We start from the raw sequence: 24766 nt of genomic DNA, 5'->3' as shown, positions 1-24766 counted from the left end.
GCTGATTATCAATTTCATGTTTTCACATTTCAGATGCCAAGCCCTTCTCTTGTAATATAAGCAAATGGTGGACTTCTCTTTAAATGCAGCTTACTGTCTTCAGACTTGAGCTTCTGCCTGTCTCTACCTCTTCCAGAAAGACAGCTGCAGAGAACTATCTGATGATATCTGATGATGAACTGGTCATCTGCAAATTAGCATTAGCCAAATTTGTTCTTAGAACATTGGTCCTTCATGGAACTGGCTCTCAGTTAACTGTTTCTCAGTGAAATTACCTAGAGTTCATATCTTGAGAGGCTATCACTGGGGAATCTGATCGGTGAAGGAAAGCTTCATTGAGCAAAAATAACTGATGTCAGAAGGATAACTCAAAAAAACAACCAAACAGGGTGCCTGGATGGCTCAGTCCATTAAGCGTCTGCCTTCAGCTCAAGTCATGATCCCAGGGTCCTGGGATGAAGTCCAGCATCAGGCTCCCTGCTCTGCAGGGCGTCTGCTTCTCCCCCTGACCCTTCTTCCAATCATTCTCTCAATCTCTCCCTCCCTCTCTCTCAAATAAATAAATATTTTAAAATTAACATGTAATGTATTATTAGCTTCAGGGGTACAGGTCTGTGAATCATCAGTCTTACACAGTTCACAGCACTCACCATAGCACATACCCTCCCCAATGTCCATAACCCAGCCACCCTATCCCTCCCCGCAACCACCCCTCAGCAATCCTCAGTTTGTTTTCTGAGATTAAGAGTCTCTAATGGTTTGTCTCTGTCCCCAGCTCCATCTTGTTCCATTTTTTCCCTCCCCAGTCCCAAAAGGCCCCCCGCTCTGCCTCTCAAATTCCTCATATTATAGAGATCGTATGATAATTATCTTTCTCTGATTGACTTATTTCACTTAGCATAATACCGACTAGTTCCATCCATATCATTGCAAATGGCAAGATTTCGGGCTATTGATGGCATAGTAATTCCACTAAATAAATAAATAAATAAAATCTCAAAAAACAAACAAGCAAAAGGGACAGGAAACAAAGGGAACAGCAAGTCCAAAAACTAAGTGGAGAGTGATAACACCAGAATTACAAAAATTTGCAAAATGGCCAGAGTGGCTGGAATACGGAAAACAAGGGGAAGCAGAGTGTGATAAGAGACTAGCAATATAGTTGGGAGCCAGATCATGTTGTGCCTCAGAGACTATAGGAAAGACTTCTGTTATTATGTTAACAATGATGATCTTTCATATATTTTAAGTGGAGAATGACATAAGGTTTTCATTATGAAAGATCATTTTGCAAGTGGTGTAGAGACCATATTTTAAGAGTGTGATAGCATAGGCTGTTTTCTCACCTGGAGAGTTTTCTCACTCTTGCTCAGTCGTACTTAGATTAGGGGGAATAGAAAAAGTGGAGTAAAGTAAATCACTTACAGGGTTGTTTTTGTTTGTTTGTTTTGTTTTGTTTTTTACAATGGAGAAACAACAGAATTCATTATGGAATATTGGATATGGGGATGAAGAAGAGAAAATTCTATGGATAACTCCAAGATTTCTGGTTTGCAGAAGCAGATGATGTTGCCATTCCTGAAAAAGAAAAAAAAAAACGAGACTCTGTTTGTATAATATTCTCATTCAATGTATATTTTATGAATCTATAAGAATATCTTCTTTCAAATCTTAAGTTATTAAGAAATGAAATAAAAAAAGAAAAAAATTAAATGTGAATTTGATTGAGGATTTTTATGTAATTTAGTGCTTCCTGTATGTAGATACTCAATAAATCACAATCTTTATGTTCCAGGCTCCTTCGTTTACTAGCTGGTTGACTTTATGCTACTAACTTAAATTCATTGTCCCTCATTTCTTCAACCTTAAAATGGGAATAATACTAGTGCTTGCCTGGGAAGAAACTAGCTAACAATATTCCTGCAATCTATTCTCTCCCTTTACTACAGGGAGGCCTCCCCCCTCCCCACAAAAAAAGAAGTTGACCAAGTTAAATCTCCTCATGAACATGCTAATGACAAAACTGGTAAACACAGTAATTATGCCAAGTCATCATTTTACCAGATAATGCTAATGAGAGATCCTTGTTATGGTCTGAATGGTGTCCAGGTTAAAGCTTAATCTCTAATATTTGAAGACAAGGCCTATAAAAAGACAATAAAGTTTAAATCAGGTCGTAAGGGGGGCCTAATCCAATAGGCCTGTCCTTATAAGAACAGGAGGAGACACTAGAGGCCTCTGTATCTCTTCATATCACAGAAGGAAAGACCTTGTGATGACACAGTAAGATGGCTACTGCCCAGGAGCCAGTAAGAGAGACCTCATTAGAAACAAATCCTGATGGCACTTTGATCTTGGACCTTTAGCCTCTGAGAAAATAAATTTCTGTTGTTTAAGCTGTGCAGGTCGTGGTATTTTGTTATGGCAGTTCTAGCAGATTAAGACAGTCCTTATCTATGGAAAGCCTTTGGCAGAATGTACCTGATCTGTTTTGATTCCTTACAGTAGCTGAATCTAGAATCTAGGGATTTAGGAGTCAGGTACCAATAACTATCTAAGTGTAAAGTGGAAATGTGTTATTATTGAAAAAGTTACCTTTTGTGTAAAAAATGCAGCAACTTGCATTACTTATTTAGAGACTTCATATACTCATCTGTGCCAGAGTGAATCCTGGTACAACAAGAAAGGACATGGAGATCTGTGGTGGTGGTCCCAGGCCTCTCCCTACTAAGCCTGTGCTTCAAGATTACTTGTAATAAAGATTAGTAAACTTGATGCAGAATAAGATCTCTAATTCTTTTTTTTTCCTTTTTTAAAAAAATATATTTATTTATTTGACAGAGAGTGGGATCACAAGTAGGCAGAGAGGCAGGCAGAGAGAGGGGGAAAGCAGGCTTCCCGCTGGGCAGGGAGCCTGATGTGGGACTCTATCCCAGGACCCTGAGATCACGACCGGAGCTGAAGGCAGAGGCTTAACCCACTGAGCCACCCAAGTGCCCTAAGATCTCTAATTCTTGATTGATTTGATAATGCAATCCTTTTTGTTAAGATCACTATCTAAGAGAACTGTGGTGAGGATTAAATGAGTCAATGCTTGTGAAAATGCAGTACCAAGTTCATAGAAAATACTCTTCAAGTACTGTTATTATTAGTCTACTATTCTAATCCTAAGGAATATTAAAAAGCTATCTTTAATAGAGTGAATAACATGTGACAACCACTTGAACTAAGTAAGTACCTTCTATGGATTATCTCATTTATTATATAAAAAGCCCTAAATTCTCTATTACCATCATATGAGAGGCCTGAAACCTCAAGACTAATTCATTTTCCTAAGGTCAGATAGCTAGTAAATTATAACACTAGGTTTTAAACTCAGACACTCGAACTCTTCAGTTGAGCTGTTTTTCCTTATTTCAAATCACACTGTCTTGCTATACTATCAAGTCTCTGAAACCACTTTGGAATGTCTATCTAGGTGCTATTTTTAGTATGATGAAAGTATATAAACTAGCACCAAAATGGTCTTAAAATGTTAATGCAGTTTCTAAATAAATGTGACTTCCATCTAGGGAGTTACTAACATCGGGAGAAATTTTTAAAAATAATAGAGAAAACTATTATTTTTCTCAATTTCTCAAACTGTAATGAGCCTTTGCTATGGCACTGAGCATAGCCTTCTCCCTATCCCCATGTTACCCCCAAAAGATACAATTCCGATCAATTCTGAAACAATAAAACTGGAGTTTTAGGAAAATTAACAAAAGGTTTAGTTAGAAGATGTGCATGGAAACTTCCAAAGGAAGATTAGGAAGACTGGGAAGAAAATAAATCTAGATTGGACCACCACAGAGAAGAATGCTTATTCAGAAGAAATGATATAGATGTAGTGAAAAGAAGGGTCATATGTACCCCAATGTTCATAGCAACAATGGCCACAATCGCCAAACTGTGGAAAGAGCCAAGATGCCCTTCAATAGATGAATGGATAAAGAAGATATGGTCCATATGTATAATAGAATATTATGTCTCCACCAGAAAGGATGAATACCCAACTTTTGTATCAGCATGGACGGGACTGGAGGAGATTATGCTGAGTGAAATAAGTCAAGCAGAACAGTCAATTATCATATGGTCTCACTTACTTGTGGAGCATAAGGAACAACACGGAGGACATTGGGAGGAGAGGAGAAGTGAGTTGGGGGAAATCAGAGGGGGAAATGAACCATGAGAGACTGTGGACTCTGAGAAACAAACTGAGGGTTTTGGAAGGGAGGAGAGTGGGGGGTTGGGTGACCCTGGTGGTGAGTATTAAGGAGGGCACGTATTGCATGGAGCACTGGGTGTGGTGCATAAACAATGAATCTTGGAACACTGAAAAAATAAAATAAAGTTTAAATTTAAAAAAGAAGCAGCAATGGAAATTGACATCAGTATTCCATTTGTGAAGAATGTGTACTTAATTTTATATACGTATGCATAAGTCAACTGCACATGAAAACATATATTTATTGTTTTTAAAAACCCTAATGTAAAGCATTTCTTTCCCTAAGCATTGTTAGAAAAAAATACCGTAACTAAAAGGACCTGGAAAGGTGCTCCACCATGGGTAATTGGCATCCTGCACATTCTTACATAATGTGCCAAGATTGCAAAGCCCTAACCACCCCTTTCTTTGGCCATTCCTCAAGGTTGTATTTACAGTGAGCAATCTTGAGAGATAGGTTAATGCCCTCATCCCAAAGAGCAGGCTTCTTTATTGCTTGCTATAAAAGCAGGGGATTCCCATATTTGTCGGTTTTTTCTTGTAACACAACCAACTAATATATAGGCCCCCAACTAAGCCCTCTGCGTCACTCGCATGTGAATGAGGGCCAAGGGGAACTGATGCAAATATACAGATGCTCAAGCATTGATGAAAAAATACCAGCCTAACTTACTAGCTTGCAGGCATGGTAAAATCAAATCACAGAACCAACAAACCCTGCTCCACTCTGTAATAAAGATTCCAGAGCCCAGAATAGACAAATGAGATAAACAGCATCTTTCATAACGAGATTTTTAATGGATTTTATTTTTTAGAGCAGTTTTACATTTACAGAAAAGTTCCCCCAGAAAGTTTTAAATTTTTATAGGCCTCCAACCCCAGTTTTATTATTAACAACTTGTGTTCATGTGGTACATTTCTTACAACTGACTAATATTAATACTTAGTTTACATTAGGGTTTATTCTCTATTATACATTCTACCGGCTTTACAAATGCATAATGTTATGTACCCTTCATTATAATATTACATAGAGTAGTTTCATTGCCATAAAAATCCCTGTGCTCGAGATACCTGGATGGCTCAGTTAAATAATCATCTTCTTTGGCTCAGGTCATGATCCCACATTGCTGGGATGGAGTTCCACATAGGGTTCCTTGCTCAGTGGGGAGCAGCTTCTGCCTCTATCTGCCCCTCCCCCTGCTTGTGCTCTCTTTCTCTCTCTCTGAGAAGTAAATAAATAAAATCTTTTTTTTTCTTTCTTAATCCCTATGCTCTACTTTTTCATCTCTTCCTTCTCTCTAACCTCCAGAAGATATTGATCATTTTACTCTCTGCTTAGTTTTGTCCTTTCTGGAATGTCATATAGTTGAGATCATAAAATATGTAGCTTTTTCACACTGGCTTCTATTACTTAGCAACATGCATTTAAGGTTCCTCTATGTCTTTTCATGGCTTGATAGTTCATTTCTTTTTAACTTCATCCACTTATGGTAAGAGAAAATATTTATATAACATCTATCTTTTCTAAATTACTGAGACTCAATAGGTCACCTAACATATGGCCTATCCTGGAAAATGCCCCATGTCCACTTGAGAAGAATACGTATACTGTTGTTAAGTAGAGTGTTCTGTATATGTATGTTATGTATATGTATGTTAGTGCATTGCATTGTCTTCTTTTTCCTTACTTATCTTCTGTTTGTTCTATCAATTATTGAGAGTATATTGAAATCTTTCAAATGTTATTGTAGAATTATCTATTTCTCCCTTATTTTTTCCAGTTTTATTGAGCTATAATTGACATATTGGGTTAGTGTAAGATGTATAAAATAATGATTTAATACATGTGTTTATTGGAAAATGATTACCACAATGTTTAGGTTGTTTGTTTTATTTTTGGAGAGAGAGCATGAGCACATAGGGGAGGGACAGAAGGGGAAGGATAATCTTAAGCAGGCTCCACACCCAGCATGAAGCCCAAATGGGGGTTCGATCTCATGACCCTGACATCATGACCTCAGTTGAAATCAAGAGTTGGACACACAACTGACTAAGCCACCCAGGTGACCTTTATTTGTCTATTCTTATGTTTAACTGAACTGCTCTATCCATTCTCTCAATCTCTATTTTCTGATTATCATTTATATATAAAATAATTACTAATAAAATATTTACTACTAATAATTAATTAATTCTGTAATTTTCTCCAGCTTTATTAAGATATTAATTGACATATAACATTGTATAAGTTTAATGTATACAATGTGATAGTTTGATATGTGTATATACTGTGAATTATTTAGCACAATAATATTAGTCAACACATCCTTCACCTCACATAATTAACATTTTGTTGTTGTTACAGTGACAACATTAAAGCTCTACTCTCTTTTTTTACCTGCATAATATACTGTTTCCTTTTTAAAGTTTTTATTTAAATTTTGTTAACATACACTGTAATATTAATCTCAGGCATAGAATTTAGTGATTCATCATATACATACAACACGCAGTGCTCATCACAAGTGCCCTCCTTAACACCCATTTTATTGACTTTCTCCACATCTTCCTTTAGTTTGTTGAGCGAGCATCTTTAAGACAGTCTTTTAAAAAAAGATCATTGTGTAGTATGGGGCACCTGGGTTGCTTAGTCAGTTGAGGTCCAAATCTTGATCTCATCTCAGGTTTTGATCTCAGAGTTGTGAGTTCAAGCCCTGTGTTGGGCTCCACAGTGTGGAGTATACTTTTAAAACAAAACCAAAAACAAAAACAAACATTGTGTAGTAGATCTGCCATTAGATATTTTCAAGGCCAGTTTCTGTTGATTTTTTTTTTCCTTGAGTGAGCCATACTTTATTTTTTCTTTGTATGCCTGGTGGATTTTTTTTTGTTGAAAAGTAGATATTTTTATCTAATAATGTGACAACTGGAAATCAGATTCTTCTCTTCCCTGAGGACATAACTATTTTTTATTGTTTTTATTTTGTTTGTAGTTGTGACGGTTCTTGTTGCTGTTCTAGTCTATCTCTGTGCCAAGAATCAGTTGCAGGTGTACAATTAAGATCATCCAGGTCCTTTCTGAGACCTTCTCTGAGCCTATACAGCCACATTCTACTTTTTCCCTATGTGAATTTGTTTTCTAATGTCCTAATCTTTAGTGTCTGGCTCCCAAAAGTGAGGGAAAGAAAAAAATTAAGTGCAGAGGAAAAAGGTGTTGGCCCTTTAAATCCTCTGGAAGTTACTTCAGCCTGGGGGATGGAGGATTGTTACAGTGGGAGGAGGAAAAATAACAGCTGCATCTCTGTGATCAGACCTTGAGATTTGGAGGATAGGGTCTCTTACCCAGTTTGGTTCCTGCAAGCTATGTGGAAACTGCTCCAGGAACATGTCCACAACTGCCTGCCACGGTGGCTGGTAATAGGGAGTTGGTAATTACTACTGAAATTGACCAAAATTAACTGCAGTTTGCCATCTAAGATATCCCCTGCAATCTGCAAGACTTCAATAGATCTGAGTTGCGAAAAAGTTGCAGCAGACAGATTCTGCCAGTGTAACTGTTATCTCAATGAGAAGACAGCTCCTGGTGCTTCCTACTCTACCAGCTTCTGAGACTCCTTCATAATGTGTTTTTAACATTAGTAATTTTATTAATTTTTCCCACAAAAAGTACTTCCAACAATAATATAAATTACATTAAAAATCTAACATTCATGGATTTCTTTTGAGCTTTATTACTATGTATCTTTTGTGAATTTATTTCTCTAATTCTTGAATGTACAAAATTAGGTATGAATGTAATTTTGTTATCCAGTTCTATATAAGATGCTATTCTAATATATAAACAGGTGGCCCTTGGTAATAATGTTTTGATTGTGTTAGTGATGTATTTCAATCATACCAGTTCTATTAAATAATCTTATGAGACATATATTTTGCCGTGTGATGAAAAGGTAGTTGTTTGGCTATTTCACTGTGGTACGGTGGTATTTAAATGATACAAGCAATATGAGGTGTTTTTAAAGTAGCTTTCAAAAGGTTATATCACTCTTCTTTCTAGGGTAAAGTTGGCCTTGATTAGTTCCCGGACAGCAAAGTATCTTAGTAGTTGTATAACTACAAAGTAGTCACTGAAATAATGACTGTTTTTCAGGGTAGAAAGTCATAGACTCAGAGAGATACAAAAGTACCCAAGAGGGGGTTCTTCCTGCAAAAATAATATCTCTTTTTTCCTGGTAAATGATATCGATCTTTGTCTAATAGATCACTCTTGAGTAAAATATGAACAGAGGAAAATAATTTTGTTATTAAATTACTAAAATGAGGATATATTTATAATCACATAAATAATTAATAGAAATCTTTTTCAATAATTTAGAAGTGCATATGCCAAAGTGAATTACATGGTTAAGGCGAATTTCACTAGTAATTCTCACTGAAGCTCACTAAAGCATAACTCCTGAGCTATAAGTATATGTTCTTTTCCACACAGTTTAGACAGTGTAAAGCATGTTACTTTATAAAGTTTTGTTAAAATACTATGAGCTCCTAAAGGGTAAATATATAAGATGATAACAAGATTTAAGAAAGGAACATGTACTTAGAAAGTGAGGAGAATGGAAAGAGACTGATAATACAAGGATAAAATCGATGAAGCAAAGTATCACTAAAAGGTGAGAAGAGATGGAAGTCACAAGCATCAGAATTAACAAAAAGAGGACGTTTCTTTTCTGAGATTAGAAGGAAGATGGGAAGTGTATAAAAATTCAAAAACTTTTTTCCAATGAAGAGAGAAATTAATAGAATTGATGTGATAGTCCTCAATCTTTCTAATAAAGAAAGAAGGTTATTATCAAAGAGAAGCAGGGGGAGGGTCCTTGGGTACTGGGGGAATATGAAATATTTAGAGATGAATGTAAAACTTGTTTCACAGCAATGAGTATACCTATTTCATGAGTGGATAACATGAACTAGAAATATAATTAATTAGTGCATTTTCCTGACTTAATATTTCAACAAACAGGGAGTAAGAGAATTGAATTATAGGACTGACCCAGCATTTGAATCCAATTAATAAAAATTTCAATTAACTAGATAATGCCTACAGCCTGTGACTACTGATTAGTTGAAATTTCTTTCCTTTTTATAAGTAAGATCTGTTATTAACCATAATAATCCACAGGGAGTTAAAGCTACTGACTGTGATATACATCACTGGTAAGAATCAAAAAACTCTGGAGTAGAGCAAATTAATCATTTGTATAATTGTATCTGTTGTAAGCTAAATTGAGTATGTTGTTTAATTTATTGTTGTGATTCATCACTTCCAGATGATCTGACCAGAACCAAAATATGGAACTATGAGACAGAAATTGTCCTGTTAGATAAATACAGTTGCAATGACTTTACTCCAGAAGTGACATTAAAAGGGGACAGGCTTTCTTTGGCTTTGGAAGACTATGCTTATAGATTACAAAGTTCTTACTACAAGCTTAGAAAAAAGTGCCTCCCCATCCTTTTATCTCAAACAAACAACCAAAACAAATAAACAAGAAAACTCTAGCCTGCCCACCAATCCAACTTCTTTCTTTTCATGGGTTCCTTTGTAATACAGAAACTCTGGAATTAGCACTTGCACCTACATTATGGACTCATGAATAATAAATTCATTTAACAATTCATTAGCTGTTTTCCTCAATGCTTTTCTAAACAATTTCTTCTCCAAAACTTACCACAACCCCCCACCACCCCCAGTTTTCTGAGCTTTCTAAACCAATCCAAGATAAAGACATGGATATTTGAGAAAATATGTATGTTTCATTAACCTCACATCCTAGTGAGCTTCCTCATAAAAACAAATGACAACCCAAACCACAACCTTTACGTTTCAGATAGAAGGGAAAACAGAAGCAAGGAATGACGGGAGGAAGGAAAGAATGGGAAAGAAAGGAGGGAAGGAGGGAGGAGAGGAGAGGAAACTGGAAGGGTGGGGAGAGGAGAGGAGGAAGACCTGGTCTGAGTGTCGAAGAATATGGTTCAGTAAAATTCTACATTGCTGTTTTCTCCTCAGCCAAACCACCAACTAATAAAAGAGGAAAAATGATAGTTGTGTGCTATCATGTGTCAAACTCTTTATGTACACTGGATTATTTAATCCATAGAACATTCCTGGGAGTAAGGACTAGAGTGCATTTTTGCAGATGAGGAAACTGACTAAGGTCCAAGCATGTAACCTAAGGCTGCACCGTAAGAGTAGGGTCAATCCATTTCGGTCTGTTTTGAAAAACATTTGAAAAAATATTTTTTCTTCACTAATCTATAATTGAAAGTGAAAAAAATATGTAACATATTAAAAAACAGAAAGATAACTAGCCCTGCTTTGTTCCCAAATTCTCTGGTTCTTTGTTTGCCACCACTTAGAGTTAGAAGGGATACTTCAAATAAACCCTCTGAATTGTTCTTCACATGAAAGTGCTTTATAGCTAAATCTGCCTCAAGTACCACCTTCCTAAAATACAAATTTTTTTTCTACATTGGAACCTGTAACAGATTATCACATCTTGTTTTATCTAAGAAATCTAAGCCAGCTGGTGATACATCTTTGAGAAAAAGTATGTACAAGGCCTCAGAAATAAGGCATTAAAACATTATCAAAAATATTTAGGCATTAAAACATTATTAAAAATATTTAACAACATACAGACTGGCAATGTCCACATTATCTTAAGAAAACCTACACACACACACACACACATATATGTGTATATGTACATATATATTTATATATATATACACACACCTGTGTTATAGAAGTTACAGCTAAAGAAGCTAAGATGCAGAATTCCTAAAGAGACATAAGATCACTGAAGAACTTATTTCCTGTCAAATCTCTCTTTAAAAATATTTGTTTTTGCCAAATGAGCATATCACCAGAAACATCTTAACTAAAACCAAGATTAATTATTTATAATATTATTGAATGCTGAGTCCTGGGAGATATTGTGCTGGGTGCTGGGTTAGAAACAGGAATGAAGATAAATATGATCCCTGTTCTTATGGAACTTAGCTCCCCGTGTAGAAAAAAAGATATTCAAGAATTATAGAAAAAATAATTATAATTGTGATGAGTGCTAGAGAAAGATACAGAATGCTCTGAGAATATTTTATAGTACAACATTAAAGATCTTATCTAAATATTAGAGAAGTTTGTTGCAACCAGAAGTCATTATTTCTGTAACACATTAAAAAAATGAATAGGCTAATTTCTCAGAAAATTCTTTAGAAAGAAAATTCAACCTAAGCCAAGCACCTGGCTATGTACTTGCATATTTTATTTAATTTACTTTTATAACAAAACCACAAGGTACCTCTTGACAGACCCTGGTTTTATTCTCCAATTTGGTGTGCCAAGTGCGTCTTACACAGTAACTGTCATGACAGAAACTTTAAAAATTACCGAAACAGTACATGAAAAATTTCAGTACTATTTTCTGTCTAAATCTTCAAAACTCATACACAAGCATTGCACAATTATCCATTCCAGCCCTCTCCTTGTCTTAGCAAACATAAATTTTCAGATTATGCAAAGACCCCAATCACAAAATAAATAAAACTACTACCATTGCACAGCCCCCTGCTTTCTTGCTCTCCACTTCATTCCTATTTACACCATCCTGTAGTTACATGTCCTTCTCTGAGCAAGGCAATACCTCAGTTGCCCCAACCAGCAAATTGCTCCTCTCTCAACATTTAACAGTAGCAATGGTAGTTCTGAGTTCCTGATAAAAATAAGTGAAGAGGAGAGACCCAGGTCTAGTCTAAGGGAAAATAACTGCGTTAACCAAAACAAGAATATTCTCACCCACTGTTTTTACTTGTATTATTTGTGGATGATTCTAGGCAGCAGAGGGAGAGCTGTAATAGTTTTTTATGTACCTATAAACATTTCTGCCCATTTTTTAGGGCCATATTTGGAGTTCCCCTACTGCTTATTCTGAATTCATGTTCAGCTAATTCTGACTGCTTTAATCTTTGGTGACTTTTAAAAATTAAATTTCAAGTTTAAAATTTTGTTTGAATGTAACAATAGGTAAAATGTCTGCAAATCAACAAGATTCTACTATTACACAAACTCTTCTCAGGTAAGAGGGAAAAAATTATTGCTTAGCTTTTGAGAAAAATCCCCTTATGATAATGAAAGTCTTTGATATATCAGCAATAATTGCCTATGACATAAATTGAAGGCAATGTATAATAAGCCTTGATTATCTTCAAGGCCTTCAGATTCCTTCATAACCTCACATACCACCCTATACCCTTCAGAGGAAGACATTTTGCCAACAGGTATTTCACTCATGAGTAATCTGAGCCCAAGTTTGTCCTTGAATAGGCACTAAAGGGGGACATTTGTTCATTACAGCTTCAATTCTGAACTTAAAGCTTTTATCAAAGACTTTCATCAAGATTAATTTCACAATGCCTTTTTTATGCATGTTGATTTCAGTTGTCACAAAAATAGCCTGAGTAAACTTATCTTCAAGACTCTAATTCCCATAAGGCTCTGAATTTCCCCTTTTTTGGCCCCATTCCTTATCCCTGTCCAAAACCAGAAATAATACCTGGGCCTTTTGAGACTCAGTCATCAGCAGAATGGCCTTCTTGGAACATTCTCTTCACTTCTTGCTTTAAAACCTGATCAAGCCCTCAGCCCTTTTCTCTGCAGCTCAAAGTCCTAACTCTACTACTAGAAGGCCTGGAAGTAGAGATGACATTCTCATTTTTTGTTGCTCCTGCCATACCATTCTTCTTCCCTCCTCCATAAACATGTTCCATTTAAATTTCATGACATCAAACTACAGCATTAATTCTCATTTCCTTGCTGCAGTGCTGGAACAATCTTATCTTCCTCCACCCTGCTCCTTGAAGATTTTAGTTCCTAACTCCTCAATACAGTCTCAGACCCTATTCCTGTCATAAATTTCAGTTGACTTCTATGCCCACATAGATGATCCATCCACCCAATGCATTGTCATTCAGTGCCTTGACCTTCTTTCTTCCAATTTAATCCTCCACCTTACTCCAGTTATTTACTCACATGACCATACCTCCATCTTTGTCATCCCCAATAACTACAGCTTCTCAATCATCTCAATTTGAGGCATCCCACTTTCTGACCACCATCTCCTATCTTTCTAGCTTAACTACCTATATTTGAAGAATTCCAACAAGTCTCTGACCCTACAGAAATCTACAGTTCATTGATTCTATCCACCTTAAATTGCATGGTCAGTGATAATCACTTCCTTGCATATACCACATATATCTTTAACTCTCCTTCCCTTCTCTTATCTCTTTGTATTTGGCTAAACCACAACCGTGTTTATGTCCAGTTCTCTGCCTACTCCATATTTGCACCTGTGCATGTAAACATGGCTGGAGGAAACAAATAAATAAATTGACTTGTGCAACCAAAAAAGAGGCAGAACCCTTGGTGGGCCTCTGGATTTGGAAGGTAGCATATTCTTTATTTGGGAGGGTTTTTTAAAAAATTAATTAATTAATTAATTTTAATTTGTGTGTGTGTGTTCCAAAATTGTTTATGCACCACACTCAGTGCTCCATGCATTATGTGCCCTCCTTAATACCCACCATCAGGCTCACCCAACCCCCCACCACCCTCCCCTTTAAAACCCTCAGTTCGTTTCTCAGAGTCCACAGTCTCTCATGGTTTGTCTCATTTGGGCATTTTAATCTACCCCATTTACTGAGGGACGTTAAAGCTTCTAGTTTTGACTGGGGTCTAGAACAGAAGGCTCTGTAAAAGGTCCAGGTGGCTGTACAAGCAGCTCTGCTACTTGCGTCATATAATCCACCACATCCAGTGAGACTGAAAGGTCAGTGGTAGATAGAGATGCTATTTGGAGCCTTTTGCAAGTCCCTAGAAGTGAACAACACAAGCCCCTAGGATTTTAAAGCAAAACTCTGCCATCTTCTGCAGATAGTTACTCTGTAAAACAGCTCCTGGCCTGCAACTGAGACTTCATAGAAACTAAATGTACAACCATGAGCCACCAGGATACCGTGTGACCTGAGTTTCTAATCGTGAACTGGGTGTTACCTGACCCACCAAGGCACAAATGTGGCATGCATAGCAGTACTCCATTATCAAGTGAAAATGGTATGTATGTGATTAGGCTCAAGCAGGCCCTGAAGGCAAAAGTTACATGTAAAAGTGGCCCAAATGCTCATGGTCCTCACTCCTGCCACGCTACCTTCTCTCTCCCAGCCTGCACCTACGGCCTCATGGAGAGTTCCCTCCACTCAGTTGACAGAGGAAGATTCTGGCCTGGTGTAGAGATGATTTTGGACAATACGCAGACACCACCCAAAAGTGGACAGCTGGAGCACTACATTCCCTTTTTCTGGGACATCCCTGAAGAGCAGTGGTAAAGGGAAACCCTCCCAGTGCACAGAACTTTGTGCAGTGCACCTGATTATTCACTTTGCTTGGAAGGAGAAATGGCCAGACGTGATTACATACTGATTCACTGACTGTGGCCAATCACTTTCGCCCCAAACACCCCTGGCATTGTCCAGTGGACTCATGAACAAATCACTATGGTGTCAAGGATGGAGGTTATCATGGGCTTAGCGCATAGATTCCCACTTACCAAGACTGACCTAGCTATGGCCACTGCTGAGTGTCCAATCTGTCAATTGAAAAGACAACATTAATCCCGATATGGCACAATTCCCTGAGGTGGTAGCCGGTTACCAGGTGGCAGACTGATTACTCTGGACTGCTTCCATTATGGAAGGGGCAGTATTTTGTTCTTACTGGAACAGACATTGTCTCTGGATATGGGATTTCCTTCTCTGCATACAATGCTTCTGCCCAAACTATCATCCATGAACTTACAGAGTACCTTACCCACATCCATTGTATTCTACATAGCATTACGTCTGATCAAGGAATTCACTTCACAGCAAACAAAGTGTAGCAATGGACCCATACTCACGGAATTCACTGGTCTTCTCATGTTCCCCGCCCCCTTCCTGAAGCAGCTGGCTTGACAGAACAGTGTAAAAGCCTTCTGAAGATTTTAGAGACTCAATTACAGTGCCAACTAGGTGACAACTTGCAGGGCTAAAGCAAAGTTCTCCAGAAGTCTGTGTATTCTCTGAATCAACATCTGATATATGATGCTGTTTCTCTTACAGCCAGGATTCACAGGTCCAGAAACCAAGCCGTAGAAGTAGGAGTGACACCACTCACTATTACTCCTGGTGACCTGCTAGCAAAATTTTTGTTCCCTCTTACTGAGACATTATACTCTGCTAGTTTAGAAGTCTTGGATCCAAAGGGAGGAATGCTTCCACCAGGAAATACAACAATGATTCCAATGAACTAAGAGTTGAGAATGTCACTAGACTACATTGGACAACTCAAACCAATGATTCAATAGGCAAGGAGAAGAGTTGTTGTGCTTGATTGAACCTGACCATCAAGGGGAAATCAGGCTGCTAGTCCACACTAGACATGAGGAATGTACTCTGTCCAGAATATGAGAGATACTTTAAGGCATCTCTTACTATACTCCCTAAGTGATTAAAGTCAGTCTGTAAGAATCCAATCCAAATAGGACTACTAATGGACCAGACTCTTCAGGAATAAAGGTTTGAATCACTCTACTGGGCAAAGAACCATAACCAGCTAAAGTGCTTGCTGAAGGCAATAGTGAGAAATAGGTGAGAAAAAGATTCTTACAAATACCAGCTATAACTACATGACCAGTTACAGAAATGAGGACCATAATTATCCTAAGTATTTTTTCCTGACTTTTGTTATATGTTTGTGTGTGTAATATGCATGTTATGCATGATATGCATAACAAGTATTTGCTTAGTGTATATATATATGTTTTAATATATAATATGCATGTTATGCATGATATGCATAACAGAAGTATTTGCTTAGTGTATATATATATATATGTGTGTGTGTGTGTGTGTGTGTGTGTATATATATATATATATATGCAGCAAACATTTTGTCTTTCCTCTTATGTCCTTAAGTAAGGAATATATATATATGTATATATATACATATATATGCAGCAAACATTTTGTCTTTCCTCTTATATCCTTAAGTAACTTATTTCCTTAAGTAACATGGAACATAGTGTGCAAGTATTATTAATTTTATATCATTTGGTATTTAAGTTATAGGATATAAAGAAGAGAAAGTATCATTCAAAAATTTTACCTCCTCTTATAGGGAAGCAAGAAAACAGTATTTTAGGATATTTGGTAAAATTACAATCTTGTTATTGCTTCATTTGGAGATTAAATATGGTTAAGGAGAAGTGTGTGAGTGCCAAACTGACAACTGTATAATTTTGTGTCACCTTGACTGAGCCACAGAATGCCCAGATATTTGGTCAAATAGTATTCTCTGGTGTGTGTGTAAAGACATTTCTGAATGAGATTAACATATGATTCACTAGACTGTGTAAAGCAAGTTGCTCTATCCAATGTGGATGAGCCTTATCCAATCCAATAAAGGCATGAATAGAAGAAAAAGGCAGAATAAGAGAAAATTCATTTTCTCTGCCTGTCTTCAGACAGACGAACTACAGCATTGACTCTTCTGGAACTCTAGCTTATCAATTTTAGATCCCAATACTTCTGTTTCCATAACTGTGTGAGCTAATTCCTTATAATAAATCTCATACAGTTCTGTTTCTATTCAATCTGTTTCTCTGGAGAGCCATGCTAATACACTAAGCTATTTCATCACCACAAAAATCATTTTCATGTTATCTCTTTACAGTCATACCCACCCTTCCTCTTCTCCAACCCCACCATCCCTAACTTCTGGCAAACATTAATCCATTCTTCATCCCTATTTTTTTCATTTTGAGAATGTTACATAAATGGAATCTCATTACATAACCTATGAGATTGTCTTTTTTCACTTAACGTAATGTCCTTGAGACCCATCCAAGTGGTGTGTCTATCAAGACACACCTATTTTGTTCCTATTTTGATTAGTGCTCCATGGTATGGATGTAGCACAAGTTGATTAGTCATTCACCTACTGACAAACATTATGGTTGTTTCTAGTTACTGCTTATTACAAATAAAGCTGCTATGCATATTTGTATGTTTTTGTACAAACATAGTTCTCATTTCTCTGGAATAAAAACCCAGTGTGATGACTCAGTCTATGGTAGTTGGGTATTTAATTTCTAAGAAACTGCCAAATAATTTCCCAGAGTAGCTGAATGATTTTGCATTCTACCAACATGTACGAGAGATCCAGTTTCTCTGCATTCTTGCCAGCATTAGCATAGACACTATTTTTTACTTGAGCTGTTCTAAGAGGTGTGTAATGATACCTCATGGTTTTAATTTGTATGTCCCTAGTAACTACTGATATTGAACATCTTTTCCTGTGCTTATTTGCCATCTATGTATACTCTTCAGTGCAATGTCTTCATGTTTTTTGCTTTTTATGGATTGCTTAATTTTTTTACTGCCCATTTTCTAAAAACTCTTTAACCATTTTTATGTGTACAGTTCAAAATTCAGTACATGTTGTGAAATCATCACCACTATCCTATTCTAAACACTTTTATCCTCCAAAACAGGAATTCTGTACCCAGTAAGCAGTAACTCCCAAGTTCCTCTTTCCTCTAACCTCTGGTAACTTCTATCCAACTGTCTCTGAATTGGACTTTTCTAGGTACCTCCCCTAAATGAAATCATGTAATTTTTGTTCTTTTATGTCTGACTTATTTAACTTAGCATAATGTTTTCAAACTTGATCCATGTTGTAGTATTTTACTCCTTTTTATGGCTGGCTATTGTATAGATATAACTTATTTTGTTTATCCACTCATTTATTAATGAATATTTACATCCTTTTTTTAAAGCTTTTAAATTTTGTTGAAGTCCAATTTATTGCAAATATTTTCTCCCATTTCATGTTTAGTCTTTTCACTCGCTTGATAGTATCATCAGATACACAAAAGCCTTTTATTGTTGAACTCCCTGAGTTCTTTATTCTAGATATAAGTCTTTGTCAGATATCTGGTTTACAAATACTTTCTCCCAGTCTATAACTTGTTTGTTCATTCTTTTAACAGGGGAAGTTTCACTGGGGAAGGTTTTTAATTTTGATGACGTCCAATTTATTGATTGCTTTTAGTATTACATCAAAGTACTCTCACCAAGCCCTAGGTCCCAAATATTTTTTCCTATGTCTTCTAAAAGTGTTATGATTTGATGTTTTACATTTAAATCTATGATCCATTTTGAATTAATTTTTGTATAAGGTGTGAAGTTTAGGTCAAAATTTTTCTTTGCCTATAAATATCCAATTTCTCCAGCACCATTTGTTGAAAAAGCTACCCTTTCTCCACTGAATGGCTTTTGCATCTTTGCCAAAACTCAGTTGTCTATTTCTGGGTAGTCTAACCTGTTATATTGATCTGTGTGTTTATCCCTCTACCAGTACCACATTTTGTTCATTACTGTAATTTATAGTAAGTATTAGATTTGGGTTAAGTGATTCTTCCCACTTAATTCTTCTTTGAAAATTATTGTTACAATTTCAGTTTGCCTTTCCATATAAATTTTTGAATACTCTTGTATCTCAAAAAAAAAATCTTGCTGGGATTAAAATAGGAATTATGTTAAACCTATACATCGGCTGGGGAACAATTAGCATCTTTACTATGAGTTTCCGAATCCATGAACACAATACGCATCTCTATATATTTATATTTTCCTTTATTTCTTTAATAAGTGTTTTGTCGATTTCAGTGTAAGTCCTGCTCATGTTTTACAAAACTTACACCTAAATTGTTTTGTTGTGACTGTAAATAGTATTACATTTTTTATTTTGGTTTCCATGTGTTCATTGCTAGTATATAAAAGTATAATTGATTTTTGTCTATTATCTTGTATTCTGAGAACTTGCTGAACTCACTTTAAGTTGTTTTGCTAATTTCTTGGAATTTTTAAAATAATTCCTTCATTTTGTTAAAAATAGTAAGTTCATTTGTTCAATAAATTATTAGATTGTTTACTTTGTTCCAGATACCGTTCTAACTACTAGATATGGAGGTTACTGAGAAAATTAAAGTTTCTTGACCTCATGGAGCTTAGATTTTAGAGGAAAGAAAAGGACTGCAATCAATTAAATAACAATTAAGTTAATTTCACTTAAGTGGTTGATGGTTAAGTACTATAAAGAAATAAACAGAGTAACATAATAGAGTGGTAGATAATCTAGAACTGACCCTATGAGGAGATGACTTCTGAGCAGATTTAAATTATAGTAACCAGAGAAGAAAATTTCAGTAAGTAAAAATGCCCAAAGACCTGAAAGAGGATGACCTGAGGAAGAAACCATAAGAAGGACAGTGTGGCTCACATTGTAAGGAGGAGAGTAGTAGGAAAAGACTCAAGAGTTACTTCATGTAAAGTCTTGCAGTTAATAGTAGGCACTTGAATCGCTTGAATTTTATTCTAAATAAGATAGGAAGCACTGACAGTTTTAAAAGTTGTTAGGGAATTGCTTTTCGGCCTTTTGGCTAAGATCAAGTATAAAAGCTGTTAGGTTAAGTTTGGTGTGTGTTATTGAAATCATAAAAAATATCACCCCACCATACCAGTGATCGGTATATTTCTTTCCATCTTTTTAATTTAAAAAATGTACATTAACATAAAATGCATAATGTGATTATTAGTAATTATTCACAAGATGATTTATTAATCACAGTTCTTTCTAATCTACACATTGAGTTTGCTTTTGATTCTATAGAGAAATATAAATAATCTCATAACTTCATAGTAGTGGTGTTGCAGTTGGCCAACTCTAACCACTGCCTTTGAAAATGTCTTTCCTCTTTGCCTATCACAAATATATAAACGCACACACACTTCTCAACTAATAGCTATTTATTTAACCTCTGGTGCTTTCATGACCTTGTCTGTAAAATGTGTCCACTGATGTCTACTTCCAAAGTCTATTTTGAAAACTAAGAATAAAGTATACTATATTGAGTCCCAGGAAAACAGAGGGTGATTAATAAATGATATTTCCCTATCCTGAGCTTTTTCTTGTTCACCCCCATCACAGCTCCTACTTTCAGATTTAAGATATTTCTAAAACCATTTCATTCATAACTGGAGTATTAGAGTAAAATTTTATACAAAATTTTAAAGCCTGTGGCAATAGCACCTATTAATTCAATGATTAGGGGCAGAACACACTTGAGCAAAACCTTTCCACAGACTTTTGAAAATATTTTAAGATGCTGAACAAGAACATGGTACTGTATATAACCTTTAGTTGTGGGATAAAATCAATTATGTAAAATCACATTCAAATGAAATCTTAAAACAATAGAACAGGATATCGTGTACATTTTTTTTACCAATGGAAATATAGGAAAACATGCTTTGACTATTTGAGCATAAAAACCTACTAAATATTTTATTTCATGCATCTATCACTCAAGAAATACTTTAAAAACTCTGAGTCATGGGGGCACCTGGGTGGCTCAGTGGGTTAAGCCGCTGCCTTCGGCTCAGGTCATGATCTCAGGGTCCTGGGATCAAGTCCCGCATCGGGCTCTCTGCTCAGCAGGGAGCCTGCTTCCTCCTCTCTCTCTCTCTCTGCCTGCCTCTCTGCCTACTTGTGATCTCTCTCTGTCAAATAAATAAATAAATAAAATCTTAAAAAAAATAAAATAAAATAAATAAAATTCTTAAAAAAAAAAAAAAAAAAAAAACCACACTGAGTCATGGGTGCTTTTGGAAGCCTGATAGTATGAAACTATGTTATCTGTGTTATGCAGACTGAGAACAACTTGCACTATGCTGTCTCAGACATCTTATTTTACAACATTCAATTTCTCAAGAGAGAATATTAACAAAAAGAAAGAAATGTTATTAATGATCTGTTAAGTTTTTAACTAACCAGTATTTTTTTTTCTCCTATTTTGGAGTAATTACTTCACTCCTGTTACTCAGCAATCTTCAATCATCTTCAGTTGGCTCCCTAGCAAATCCTTAACTAAGGCTAATTCCAAATCTCTGCTACTCCTCAAATTCACAGGCCTACCGTTCATTCCTCTTAATGTTTCACTTTTTATATTATTTTTGCCTTCCAATATGGCACCATTCCCAGTAAAGTACAACTTTCCTCTATAGTTTTACCCTCTATCTATTTGAAAAGGAAAAGTTCCAAAGTTATTCCTGTGCTCTAGCATGGTTGTCTTTTAGACTCATCAACTGCCTTATTTCTCTTTTATCTTCAGTTTCTTCCTACAAATTCCGTCCAAAAGTTTACTCTACTTGGTTCCTTTCTCATCTAAACTGCTATTCCTATGATTATCACAACTGGCATGTTAAATAGGTTTGCGTAATCATTTTGTAAATTGGTAAAAGAAAAACATACAGCTTTATTCATTTTTCTATTGAAAAATATTTCTATTTTATTTCTATTCTATCTTAAATCATTTAAGTTTTGTCATTATTGGAGGCCATTTATGCCAAATTTCACAACTATATTAGCTAAAGGTGAATGGGGCTATAATTACGCTATTTTTCTTTCCAATTTAAAGGCCTCTGATTAAAGGCTATATTCTTATTGCAAATCTTTGGACTTTAACTTGAAAAAGTACAAGCATAACTGTAGCTGTTTATTGTAAACCATCTTCAATGTCAGCATGCTCACATAAAGGCAGACCTCAGGGATAATGTAGGTTCAGTTCCAGACCACTGTAGTATGAAGTAAGTATCACAAGAGTCAAATGAATTCTGGGGTTTCCCAGGGCATCTAAAAGCTACGTTTACACAATACTGTTGTCTATTAAATGTGCAACGGTTTTATGTCTAAAAAACTACATACCTTAATTTAAAAATACTGTATTGCTAAAAGATGCTAACCATCATCTGAGCTTCCAGTGAATCATAATCACTGCTCACAGATTACCTTCACAAGTAATTATTAAAAAGTCTGAAATACTGCAAAAACCAAAATGTGACAAAGCCACAAAATTAGCAAATACAGTTCAAAAAACCGCGCCAACAGACTGGCTTGACACAAGGTCACCACAAGCCTTCAGTTCATAAGCCAATATCCGCAAACCACTATTTACTCTAGCACGTGAAGTCCAACAAAATGAGGTATTAAACACTGTGAAGTTTTCACCTGGTTTTCTATTGTCGAAGTACTCTCCGAGATGGACATAGGCAAATATATACCTTTCATTCTTTCTCACCTGCTACCTTTTCCTTACTCTTCCGTTGTTTGGACACCTTTTAGTTTTTCAAGATGACCCAAAAGCTCACTAAAAAGATACTTCGAGGCTTGACAAAAATCCCTACCCATACCCATACTGCCAGTACAGTTCTTACTTTAATAGCCACAGCACTGAAGGCACTCACATTTAGGAGCCTTAGCTCATTTCTCGATGAAGGAGCCAAGACCTAAACCATTTCTCCTCAATCACAGTTTTGCGTTTCTCTTCCTTACTTACTCCCCAAATGTTTTTCTCTCGTTTCCAAAACGTTTTCACAAAATTTTACACAAATAGCACTTCCTCAGGCTTTCACGAATCACCTGACCGGCACAGAACCTACAGAGTTCGGAAGGTGGGAATACTAAAATCGTGGTCACTTCCTCAGCGTCCGCTCCCGGCCGCACCTGCCAGAAAACCGCCTGTGACTCGACACACGCTACCCAATGACGCGACCGTCGCCTTGCGACTCCACTGGAAGCGGCCGCACCTGCGCAGCTGCGAAAGAGCGGGGCGGGGCAAGGCGAGGAGGGGCGGGGAGGCGGCGGGGGCGTAACCTGGAGGGTGGCGGCGAGTTGGGGAGGATTTGGAGGGGGAGAGGAGGACAGAGAGGTGGGGGCGGGGGGGAGGGGCCGGAGGGCCCGAGGGCTGTAGGGCCGGAGGGCGGGCCTTTCCGGAGGGAAAGGTCTTTCACTTCCTGTTTGCGGGAACTTCTGGATCCGGGTCAAGGAAAGTTCGCCTCCTCATCTTCTCCGGGGCTGACCCGGCACTTTCAGTGACAGCGGCTTCTGACTCAACCGAAGGCTGGTTTCATCTTACGACCTGCTGAGCCCCGACATCCACACCTGCCTCGGGACGCTAAGTCGCGCTTCCTCCACCTATTGGGGGACAGCCACGGGCCTTAAGTGACCGCCGCCGCCGGGGGTCCTCGCCAACCGCCCCGCGCTGATGCTGAGAGGGAGCGTGGGCCCGGGGCGGCGGCGGAGTGCGATCCTCTGGCTCCCTAGGCCCGCCGCGGGCGCTGCCGGTTCTTACGCTCCGCAGACTTGCCACCTCCCGCCCGGGCTTGGATGGGCCCTTCTGTCCGATAAATGTGGCTGCTGAGACTGCGGTGGCGGTGGTCGGTCCCGCTGCTGCTGCGGCGCTCCAAGTTCACCTGTGCCGCGGGACTCTCCTGCCCCACGTCGGGACTGTCGCCCCCCGCTCCTAATCCCCCGACCCCGGCCTTGCAGTTTGGCGACAATGGACAAGATCCTGGAGGGCCTGGTGAGTTCTTCGCACCCACTGCCCCTAAAGCGGGTGATTGTGCGGAAGGTGGTGGAATCGGCGGAGCATTGGCTAGACGAGGCGCAGTGTGAAGCCATGTTTGACCTGACCACCCGGCTCATTCTGGAGGGCCAAGACCCCTTCCAGCGGCAGGTGGGGCACCAAGTGCTGGAGGCCTATGCGCGATACCACCGGCCAGAATTCGAGTCCTTCTTCAACAAGACGTTCGTGTTGGGTCTCCTTCAGCAGGGCTACCACTCGCTGGACAGGAAGGACGTAGCCATTCTGGACTACATTCACAACGGCCTGAAGCTGATCATGAGCTGCCCATCGGTGCTGGACCTCTTCAGCCTGCTGCAAGTAGAGGTGTTACGTATGGTGTGTGAGAGACCGGAGCCGCAGCTGTGTGCCCGATTGAGCGACCTCCTGACCGACTTCGTGCAGTGCATCCCCAAGGGAAAACTGTCCGTCACCTTCTGTCAACAGCTTGTTCGAACGATAGGCCATTTCCAGTGCGTGTCCACCCAGGAGAAGGAGCTGCGGGAATATGTCTCTCAGGTGACAAAAGTGAGTAACTTACTGCAGAACATCTGGAAGGCCGAGCCCTCCACACTCCTGCCTTCCCTGCAGGAAGTTTTTGCAAGCATTTCTTCCACAGGTAAGTGTCATTATATTCCAGAAAAATCTCTCGTGGAAATTCAGCATGTCTCTTAGACACACACCATGTTTGCTTCTCTGCCCTGAAAACATTCTTAATGGAGAACAGATCTTAATACCCTCATCCAAAGTTTTATTCTCATCCACTTCCGTACTTAGGGTGTCCCTTTGTACCTTTGGGGCGGGGGGGGGGGGGGGGAGCAGTGTTCCTATTTTAAATGTTGAAAACATTGAGGTCTAAGACCTTTGGTACTGAGTA

The 24766-nt window shown here is 37.8% G+C and overlaps 1 protein-coding gene and 1 long non-coding RNA gene across 2 annotated transcripts in view; one reads left to right on the top strand and one right to left on the bottom strand.

Moving 5' to 3' along the window:
* Positions 1 to 1429: 1429 nt before the first annotated feature.
* On the bottom strand, positions 1430 to 23244 carry LOC131833067 (uncharacterized). The gene is made up of 2 exons (XR_009354298.1): positions 22733 to 23244; positions 1430 to 1578 (listed from the first exon to the last, which is right to left on the bottom strand). It is a non-coding gene; the product is annotated as an uncharacterized LOC131833067 (long non-coding RNA).
* USP38 (ubiquitin specific peptidase 38) overlaps positions 23207 to 24766 on the top strand; it is a 36658-nt gene continuing 35098 nt past the window's right edge. Inside the window, exon 1 of the mRNA XM_059176308.1 lies at positions 23207 to 24508. Within this exon, the coding sequence (XP_059032291.1) occupies positions 23827 to 24508 (682 nt within the window). The 5' untranslated portion in view covers positions 23207 to 23826. The remainder of the gene's footprint in view (positions 24509 to 24766) is intronic.

This window comes from Mustela lutreola, chromosome 1, assembly GCF_030435805.1.
Source record: "Mustela lutreola isolate mMusLut2 chromosome 1, mMusLut2.pri, whole genome shotgun sequence".
Lineage (NCBI taxonomy): Eukaryota > Metazoa > Chordata > Mammalia > Carnivora > Mustelidae > Mustela > Mustela lutreola.
This window is presented reverse-complemented; position numbering and strand designations above follow the sequence as displayed.